Here is a 10,318-nt window from a genome sequence, read left to right on the forward strand (position 1 = left end):
CCTCCGATTCTCTCCCCCATCCCATCGGGGTAAGGGGAGTGAGCGAGCAGCTGCGTGGACTTGGTTGCTGGCTGGGGCTAAACCACGGCAAGCACATATAGCAAGTGCACAAGTATACCCTCCAAAAGAGCTAAGATTTAATACAGGTCAGACTGTGACTCTTGGAGTCATGTTCATGAGTTATCACTCAAATAGTCCCATGGATGTCAGCAGCCTATTCGTGTATAAGCTCAACACTGCAACTAGGAAAGCTTGCGAAGTCATGTGTGCCATTAGTAAGAATTTTTCAAAACAGGCGTTGTGACATTCCAACACTGAATGACATACACACTGTTTAAATGATTCCCAATAGTTAAAGTGTGCTGATGACCCCTTCTCTTTCCTCTAAGGCAAGATGGATGCACAATGAGCTCCGGTCATAAACCTGAAACATCCAAGGGACCTATTTGGATTGTAGATGTCAGCTGATTTCTTAGAAAGCCTCAATCAATAGGGTTGACATCAATAGGGCTGACTTAAGTCACAACTGCACCCTGAGCATTCAGTTTTATATTGATTTAATGGACAATGAATAAACTCTTCCTAAAGTTTAAGTGTCACTTCCTGGACTTTAAAAACAATAACAACACATAGCTAAAATGTACAGCACAAGCTACTGTTTTTCCTAGTAACTATAATGAATCATTACTCTTCCATTCTTTCTCAAGGCAGTCCACGTGTTCATGTGATTAGTGCTCTCATTTGTTATTACAGGATGAGGTCATCTCATTACTTGTCTGTCAAAACTCAACCTAGAGCAACAATCTGACCTCCACAGGTAACAACAAATCCTTCTAAAGGGGGAGGTCACTGCTATTTGATTTCATTTCATGGGAGAGCTGAAATGAATAGTAAATATTATACACCACTCAAAAATAATTACAATGTTGAACTTCCGATCCTGGTAATAGTATCCACAAAAGTATGAAAAGAACCTCTTCATTGTGACCACCCTTGGAACTTTATGAAGGGTTATACAGTTTTGTTTTATAGGTGTTCATTCATATAAATGAAAGCAAAACAACCACTAAATACTTATTTGATAACTGTCTTCCCACGTGGGTTATATAGCATTGGCCTATATGGACGTGTAATGTGGCATCAGGAAAAACAAATTCTTCCTCTGAAATTGAGGCCTAAGATTTGTTAAGTCTTCCCCAACTTTGTTGAGGAGCCTTTGTTGCTCTTTCTTTCTACCAATGCAGTCTTACAGAGCACTGATTTACCCAGCCACCACTTCCTTTGCACACAAGTTTTCAAACACATTCAGTGAAACTGACTCTGAGGAAGTACTGTCACTCTACTGACATTTAGCAAGACAAGCAGCAAAAACAGTACCTGCTTTTTCTGTCTTCAGGCTGATAAATACAAATGAGAGAAGAATGAAAACCTAACCACTAATCTTAAAAAAAAAAGGCTCAGGAAGGGTCAAGTGTGATGATCTGGCTTGACTAGTGCAGGATAAAGCAGTAATGAAGGATAAAGCTTTCATCCTCCCTTCAAGTTTAACAATTGTGATTGAATTAGATTATCTTCAAAATATCTTAAGAGTCATCAGCAATTGAACGTCTACCACACTACTTGCCAAGGTGTCCAAACAACTTGTGACCACCCCTGTAAAAAATCTGTACCTTAACTCGAACCTAAACCTGACTGGGTTTAGACTTTCAGCTTTTATAAGTTTTTGTAACTTCATCTGCTAAGCTGAAGGGCCCTAATCATTGTAAGATGTAGCCACGTTTGTCAGTGTTATGTACTAAGAAACATTTAAAATATTTTAGGGTTGTGAAACTTTGCTGTTTTTCTCTTCAATAGAGAAAAAACCACTATGTGCATTACAATCTATATCTGTTGCTACATACAGATACACACACACAGAGCGAAAGAATTGCCTTTCTTTCCACTAAGGCCCAGTTTACAGATGATGAAATGTCCAGGTGCAGTAACTCACATAATAATACATCCAAACAATAAGTTCCCAGAAACAAACCCAGTAGACTTGACCTGAAACAAAAACCTAGCAGAAGTAGAAAAAGGCTGAGTAGAGAGATGAGCACTGACAGGACATGCTAGACAGTTACAGGTTTGTGAAGGCTTACAACACAGAGGAAATTGATATTTGGACAAAAACCCAAACAAATAATCTCACACACCTGAAGAAAATAAATTTTATATTACATGTCAATCACACCAGGCTATATCAAGTGATGGAGAAACAGTAAGAATACAGATGGAGATAACAAATGCTGTCAAGGTAGGATATAAAAATTTACTCATTGTTTGGTTTTTTTTACAGACCTAACAAACAAACAAAAAACCCAAACAAAACACCCACACACACTTTGGAAAACCATCACCAAGAACCACTGACCAAACCAGCAGGGAAGTCACTGAATTCTACTCAAAACTAATTCTTGTTATGTATCCCATTCTCTCAGAGTAGCACAAGCAAATTAAACAGATTTCATCCAAGAGCAAAATTTAAATCAACTACATCTGCACCAACATAAGATTCACATAAACTATATAATCTTATATAGTTTGTATGAAGTAAGTATGAGCAATTGAAGAAAAAACAAAACAAAACCCAACAACTACCACCACCACTAAACTAAGAAAAGCAATTGTAAACTGCATCTAGCCAACAAAATCAACAAATTGAGAACTGAAGCGTGCACAGCAAATTCAGCTTGAACTAAGGAACAGTGCTGAAGCACAGCATGGTTAAATACAAGCTAAATCTGAAGAGAAGCAATACTTTCAGAAAAAAATTATTCAAATTCTAACTGTTCTGACTGAATACCTGCAGATAGATCAGATTTCAATAAGCTATCGGAGGAGGCACTTTACCAGGGAAAGAAACGATGCTGAACAGAAAATCCCAAGAACTTTGGCTAACGAAATACTGGAAAACACAGAGGGGAAGCACAAGACAGGACTGTGAGGTAAGAACCAAAAAGACGTTAAGAACTTACTAACTGAAACTAAGACTGCTGCTGTGGTAGGAATTCATACACCCCTGCCTGGAAACTTCAGAAAAAAAGAAGAAAAGAACAATCAGAAATCAGGCCTAGGAAATACTTACAATATTTCTTTTGAAAAGAAAACAAATGCAAAGATTTTGAAGAAGTCCTCCAGAACCTAAGCCCACCTCAGCACCAGATTTAAAGGCAAAATGCAAATGTAGATTACCGGATATCAACATTGATCAGAAATCAGAAGCATGATTAGCAATCAAAGAGCTAAGGAAAAGCAAGATTTCACTCAAATGCTTACAGCCCTTTGTACACCTTGTATTATCATGCTTGAGCAAAGTCAGCGGCAGCAACAACTCCTGTCTATTACAGGAAAAAGCCATAAACAGTGTGATACTACAAATGATAGAAAAAGCAGAGGTCGCAAATCTTACAGAACAGAAAAAGCTGAATGGATTCCACCTACACCAAATATTTACAAGAACAACAATCATATGAGAATACATATGTTTTAATTAACTTTCAGAAGCATTTGAGAGTATATACTGGCATACCTTGTGGAACCTTTTTTACTTCTACGGAACTCTAACTGAAACTGTCAAGGGCCCAAACTTCTGTGAAATAGGATATATTCTTACAAGGATGCATAACTGGACAGTGGACTGATGGAAATGTGGAAACTGATGTGAAGAAGGGCTACTTTCTCTATACCTTTCAGTGTGGGACCAGAGAGTAATACCAAAACCCTGTAAGCAATACGAACTCTGGTATAATGCAGAAAATTACTAAGAGGCCTAGACATTTATTGCTTACTATACTGTGATCCTGTGTGACATTTCCAACAGGGTTTCATACAAACAGAGATCTCGGGAGAAATAGCAGGCCATCCTTGAATTCCATGTGTCAAGCAATAAGATTATGTCAGAAGGCAAAAATGGCAAGTGACAGCTCAGCTCAGAGGCCTTGACAGGGGACACTACTCAAAGTGTAAAAGATGAAGTAACATCAAGGGAGGTCTTTGACCAAGAAGCATTACAGTACAGAAACCAGAGCTACACCAAGGAACATCTCAGGCACTGTATCTGTGCAAACAGGGCATTGCCTGTAAGAACCGGAAATCAAGAGCAGCATTAGGCAGGAAATGAGACACCTTCCAATTAAGCACCTGTGAAAGCATCTGGGAATTCAACAGAGACTCATGAGTCAACCTGGAGAATCAAAGAGCAGTTCAACCCTAGACATCTGCATGTCCTCTTGAAGTGGAAATCTTCTAGTGTGAAGAAGCAAACACACCCACAGCGGATCCTAACGAGAAGCTCAGCAGGCTCAGAGCAGATCGGGTGTAACGCAAAATGACAAAGCGGAGCGGAAGAGACTGGTTTGCACCCCCTGACCCAAAATGAACATGGGAAGCTGATGGATAGGCTGACCACTCATGTCAGTTATGCTAATTGCATGTATTTTGATAAATGCTGTATTTCAAGTATCAGAAAGCACATGCTTTCTACTCAAGTGTACCAAGTTTGACATGCAAAATCCTAACCGCTTGAGTAAACAAGGACAGAAAGTGTCAAGTTTGTTGAAGTACGTACCATCCTTCCATCAGGCAGATGATACACTGGCCAAAAACTTTTCTAAATCTTATGTATAAACAGGTTTTCAAGCAACCTCTTCCTCAACCTTTTGAATTGAGAGGATGAGAGCAAGATAGAATCTTATCTTCAAATTCAAGCTATTAATTGTGGTGTCCAGCAAGGCTGCAGAACAGCGTTCTGAGTTAGAACATTGTCACAATATTAAAAATTATATTAGATTTGACATTGAAGGCCTACATCAGCCAGCTGAGCTCAGAACCTCTCCTTTCTGCCTTTCCAATGGGGAAATTACATGATAACCCTTTCTGCAAAAATATCTGGGGAGAAAGATAGTACTTCATCAATTTCTTTTATCACCAGAAGTCAGCAAATTTCCATCTGCTCTTTTCTGCTTAAGCATTTGAATCATCTTTGGCAACATATCATGGACTTACAAACTCGTACTGAATTTCACACATGCACTGTCCCAGCTGTAAGCATAAATACCCTATCTGCAAAACAATTCACTCCTAAAAACAGTTCTTGCAAACTAAGAACAATTCATTTGCCTTGGGATTCAAAGAGATCTTACAATAACATTTTAAACAAAACTACTTAGAATTTCACCTCCACTTCACACACAAACGTACACGTGCAAAAGGAGCACGGCAGTCGCAAGCTAATCGTACCACACCCTCAATCTCTCTTCCTGTAAGCTCTAATCGAATACGTTGCTCTGCTGTCAACTATTAGTCACACTAATTCCTTGCAATATTGTTTCCAAATAAAAACAGTTTGGCAAGCATTACCACAGTATAGCAGAGAGCAGTTAGAGATATTTTTTAACATATTTGTTGCATCAGAATGCAAGATACACTTAACACAAAAACATGAGCTTTTTAGTAATTTATAAACTTTATGACATGTTCAAGATCTTTACATCCATGAAAGTAATACTGTCATACAGGGCACAGGGACCAAACGATGGGACAGATCTGGGTTCACGTTCTCTCCAAATGCCTATGCTTCAGCGGACGCAGGTTGCTGTGTAACACACTGAATCCCTCTGGAGAAAGAAGCATTTCATACAGGCTGCCCAGGGAAGGTAGCTGACAAACAGGAAGCAGAATAGGTAGGAGGGAGAGAGGGTTAAAAACATCCGGCACCTTTGAGAAAACTAGTAAGAGGAAAGAAGAGACTTTTTCCCCTGCTAGTGAACAAAAGGAAGATGAAACTCTTGAGTGAGGGTCACACAGAAGCAAAATACAGGCATGGAATTACGTGCAAGGCATGAAACAATTTCGTTACGGACAAAGCTCATCAACCATCAAATACTTCTAAGCAGAAAAGTACATTTTTTGGTCTTGTCCTGGAAGATTAATGCAGTGATGCAAGGTAATGTGAGCGATGTGAGATAACGCATAGAACAGCTATGAAAATCCAATTTATAAGTCTCTCCCATTTTTCTTTTGTTAAAAAGGAAAACAAAACCCAAACAACCCTTCAGTTAAGGCGCGCTTGCAAAGGAAAGTCACATTGATATGACTGGTACAGACATAGACACAATCATTTAAAAGAGTCCAGGCCTTAATTCAGTATAAAAATGGATCCACGGTGCTTAGTAGAAAAGCTGTCTCTCTTAAGTAAACTATTAATCAGATACATTTTGTTAGCAGAGATGACTTCTAGGGACTCACTAGTTAGGCACTGCCCTATCACATAACAAGATGATCATCATGCTTCTAACTTGTTACAATCCAGTATTAAAACAAGCGCAGAAAATGTCTCCAATGTCCAAACGGGTGTTTAAATAAGAGAGATTTCTCTGTTTAACTAAGTTACACAAATCAAGGCCAAGAGGAGAGAATTGGTGCGGAAAGGGCTGATATTCCACCCCTTCCTCCAATGCAACTGATACTCCTTTTCCTGCAAAGGGTTGCTGTACTCAGAGTGGATCCAGGAGAACAGGTAATGCAAGTACTGCTTTTCTGCTTCAACATAAAGCCACTGAGAATTACTTTCACCCACCCCCAAGGCTACACAAACTACTTGTTTTTAGACTGAGATGTGTCAAAAGACCTAAAAGATCTGGTCTTCTGGACTTTGCTCTGGTGACGGTTGACTTCTGCCCACAGGGTGGTAGTAAGTGATGGAGGACAGGTTGCACCGAGACCCTGGCAGCTGCTTCGAGGGTACTCATCAGCCTTCAGCCACATTTTCAGTCACAGCATCCAGCCACAGCACTCTCTGAAGAGATCTGTCCCCAGCCTTCCCTCCTCATTCCCATTCATCCACAGGAAAGTGCTCTACCTCTTTCTTCAGCTGTGCCAACACAACCGCATTACAGTGCGGCCCCAACTTAAGTGCTTTGAAGTTTGCCATGTTCGCAGAAGGGCATTACGCTTAACCCTGATCAGTTTGCTGACTGGTTAGTTTCACAGCAAACCTAGAATTGAGGGCAATGCCAGAGAATCAATACTTCTTATTGTCGAACCACTGCTTAAGTTCCAGAGTGACGCCATCTCATGCCATCAAGCCCGCAGCCTCATCAATGTGAAAGTCAATTGTCATTCTACAATTTAAGACAAATTACTTCAAGAGTCAATAATCAGGGAGTACCAGTCAGCAGAAGTTGGATCACAAAAAAAAAAAAAAAAAAAAAGACAGCTGTATTTACATCCTCTCTTGCATATATAAACTCAGACCACTCCCACCACAGTGAAAAATCTTATATACAGTATTTCTAGTAAGCTTCAAGGACACATAATCTGGTTTCCCGCAGAGCAACCAAGCCAAATTTTATACTACATTCACGGGTGGATAACTTTCTAGATTATATCTGAGCAAATTTCAGCATTACATCACTACAGAAAGGGGAATTAGCAACAACAAAACCCCCAAAAACACCCACAAAAATGTTCTTTTTTTTCTGCTTCTGTATTTTCAACCCATTAACCTCCACGCCCATCATGAGAACTGTATCGTTATGATCTACAAAACTTCCACAGGGTCATCCTAAATGCTATCATTATTACAAATGATGCACCCTGTTGACCGTTTCAGCAGATTTATTTACTTTGAACGCTCAGGATCAGCAAGGTCCCTCAATACCTTGCTTTTAGCCAGTCTTACCTACCAGGAAGAATCCATTGGTTTCCTTCACCTGCCTTGGCCCTCAATGGGTAGACCACAGCTGTTAGAACAACCAGTGTAAGATTCCAGTATTTCCATGAAAAACAAATAATTGCATGTTACACTGTGCCTACCAATCTGGGAATGGCCTGGATACTCTACATCCCTTTCTTTCTTCCTTTCTCACCTTTTGTTGAGCACTGTGTCAAAAAACCATGTGCTAAAATAGCAAGGTCTGACAAGTTCCCATGCAGCCCTTTAAATATTGCCAGCACTAATAACTTCCTGCATGTAGTAGCAGGTGTTTGTTTAGTTTTGGTTCTGGCAACATACTGGAAAAGAAAGCTACAACCTTTTTCCAGCCCTTCCTCATACAAACAAAACCCCTAGAAACTGTTTAGCTACTCGTTGCTACTACCTCAATCCCACAGCAGCTGCAATTCCAGGCAAAGCACAGACACTAATAAAAGCCACATAGAAAGTAGTTTTCAAAATACACATAGAACTTTTGCATTCTAAGTCAATATTCACCATACAGACTGCATTCACATACTAAAATGATGGATACAGTGCACAGAAACTTGAATTGCAAGGTTGGGGGGGGGTGGGGTGGGGAGGAGAGGATGAAGAAGCAAAGGCAGAACTACTTCTGTATTCTGAACTCCTACCAAATGCTGCCGACTTATCTGACCTTCACAAAAAAGGAGTGCATATTTATGAATCCTACTCCCACTTAAGGACTAAATTGTCAAACATGATCTCTCCATCTGTACAGTGATATCATCAATCAGACTATTATACATACAACTGGAAGAAGGCCTCGATAAACATGCACTATGCAAACAGGCTGAAGAGAAACCCCAAAATTCTCAAAATGTTTCTCCAATATCTAAGAAATGCTTGGAAAATTGACTGGGTTAGAGATCTGAAACGATCTCTAAATCAAAGATAACAAAGTCAAAAAGGTACAAGAATGCCTCGTCAGACCACCGACAGCAAGATAGAGGAAGAAATCCTTAAGAGGCCAGGGGGCAATCCATGAAAGGAGAGTCTGCAAAGAATTCCTCAGTAAACACAGCAGGGGCAAACTTTTAAGGCAAGAAATTCTTTTTATGGATCTGTCAACACTACCCATAATTCAAAAAAAAAAAAAAAAATCTACAGACAACATGGGGTGGCTGCTGGTCACTTTCCATGCAAGAATGAGGTGGTTTATCAACATACAACACTGAAGAAGAGTGAAGATCTGAAGAGCCTAGATGAAAACACACTTTACCGTGGTGGGTTAGTTTAGCTTATAAATTGTTTACAAGTCCATAGAGCATTCAAAGGCTGAAAAGACACTTAATCTCCTGGTAAATATGCACAGGACCTTTGAACCAAACATAGATGTAGTCCATATGTTTATTTTGATTAGCCTGAAGAACTAGTTGCCATGCAAGTGGGTAAGGAAGAAGCCACAGCTTTTCAGAGAACGAGTTTGACTATTTTCTGCCAATTCAAGAAGGACCGGTGGTAACACCGTTGGGTTCTGTATCTCCAGTTTTATGGAAATGCATATACATTGCCTAAAAACGATGAAAGGTTTTGGCAAAGGTATATGCACAGTATTACAGAGACCGACCGAGATGCGTATGACCCAGACATCTACAAAAGCGTCTCCAGTTGCCAGCGGTCAAAACCAAAGCATTCGGGGAACACGCTTTCCAAGGACGTCCCAAAGAATACGGAGAAACCGAAGCAGCTTTGCTCTCATGGTACGCGCTTGTGAATTACCAACTTGGTCTTCTTTCAAACGCCTGTTAGAGGTTCGGAAATAAGCTAGCCAGCAAACGCTGGCACGCAGCCGGGCAAGTCACACCCTGGCGTACGCAGGCATCGGGTACCGGTGGTCACCCGCGCAAAGCCTCGCAGCGCGGAAACCCTGCGGAAGCCTTCGCCTGTTCCCCGAAGCCAGGCACCTCAAGGCCGCCACGGCGCCCGCGGCCCCCGCCGCGGCGTGCGCGGCCCCAGCCTCCGCCCTCGGCCGCGGCGGGGAGGCGGGGGGCTCCCCGCACCGCCCGGCGCGGCGGCGAGGAGCGGCGAGGGCCCCTGCAGCCCCCACGGCCGGCGCCGCTCCCCGAGGGCCGCTCCCCGGCCCGGCCGGCCGGCGGGGACCCACCGCCAGCCCGGGGGGGGCCGCTGAGGGAGACGGCGCGAGAGGCAGCCCCGCCCTGCCCGCCCCGGGACCCCGGCCGCCGCCGCCGCCGCCCTTACCCGCCAGGCCCCCGCCGCCGCCATCGCCTCCGTGCCCCTTCCTCCTCTGGAGGATGAAGTAGGGGTTGGCGCGCTCCGTCACCCACAGGGCGTTCGCCAGCAGCACCTCCTCGGGGTTCACCCACATGCTCCCAGCGCAGACAAAGGCCGGCCCGACCGGCCGCCGCCGCGCGGTGACTCACGCACGCACCGTCCGCATCAGACGCCACCATGCCCGGCCGCCGCGGCGGACGGCGCAGCCCCGCGGGCACCGGCGGGCGGAGGGGCGGCAGCCGCAGGCAGCCGCATGCCCCCCCGCGGCTCCCGCCGCCTACCCGCCCACCGCCAGGCGCGGAGGGGCGG

At 43.0% G+C, this 10,318-nt stretch overlaps 1 protein-coding gene across 4 annotated transcripts in view; it reads right to left on the bottom strand.

The window, feature by feature from the left end:
• TBC1D9 (TBC1 domain family member 9) overlaps positions 1-10,103 on the bottom strand; it is a 52,469-nt gene extending 42,366 nt beyond the window's left edge. For all 4 annotated transcript variants that reach the window (XM_075709837.1, XM_075709833.1, XM_075709834.1 and 1 more), the window contains exon 1: positions 9,977-10,103. In XM_075709837.1, coding sequence (XP_075565952.1) covers positions 9,977-10,103 — 127 coding nt within the window. The remainder of the gene's footprint in view (positions 1-9,976) is intronic.
• Positions 10,104-10,318: the final 215 nt, after the last annotated feature.

Source organism: Pelecanus crispus, chromosome 4 (genome assembly GCF_030463565.1).
Source record: "Pelecanus crispus isolate bPelCri1 chromosome 4, bPelCri1.pri, whole genome shotgun sequence".
Lineage (NCBI taxonomy): Eukaryota > Metazoa > Chordata > Aves > Pelecaniformes > Pelecanidae > Pelecanus > Pelecanus crispus.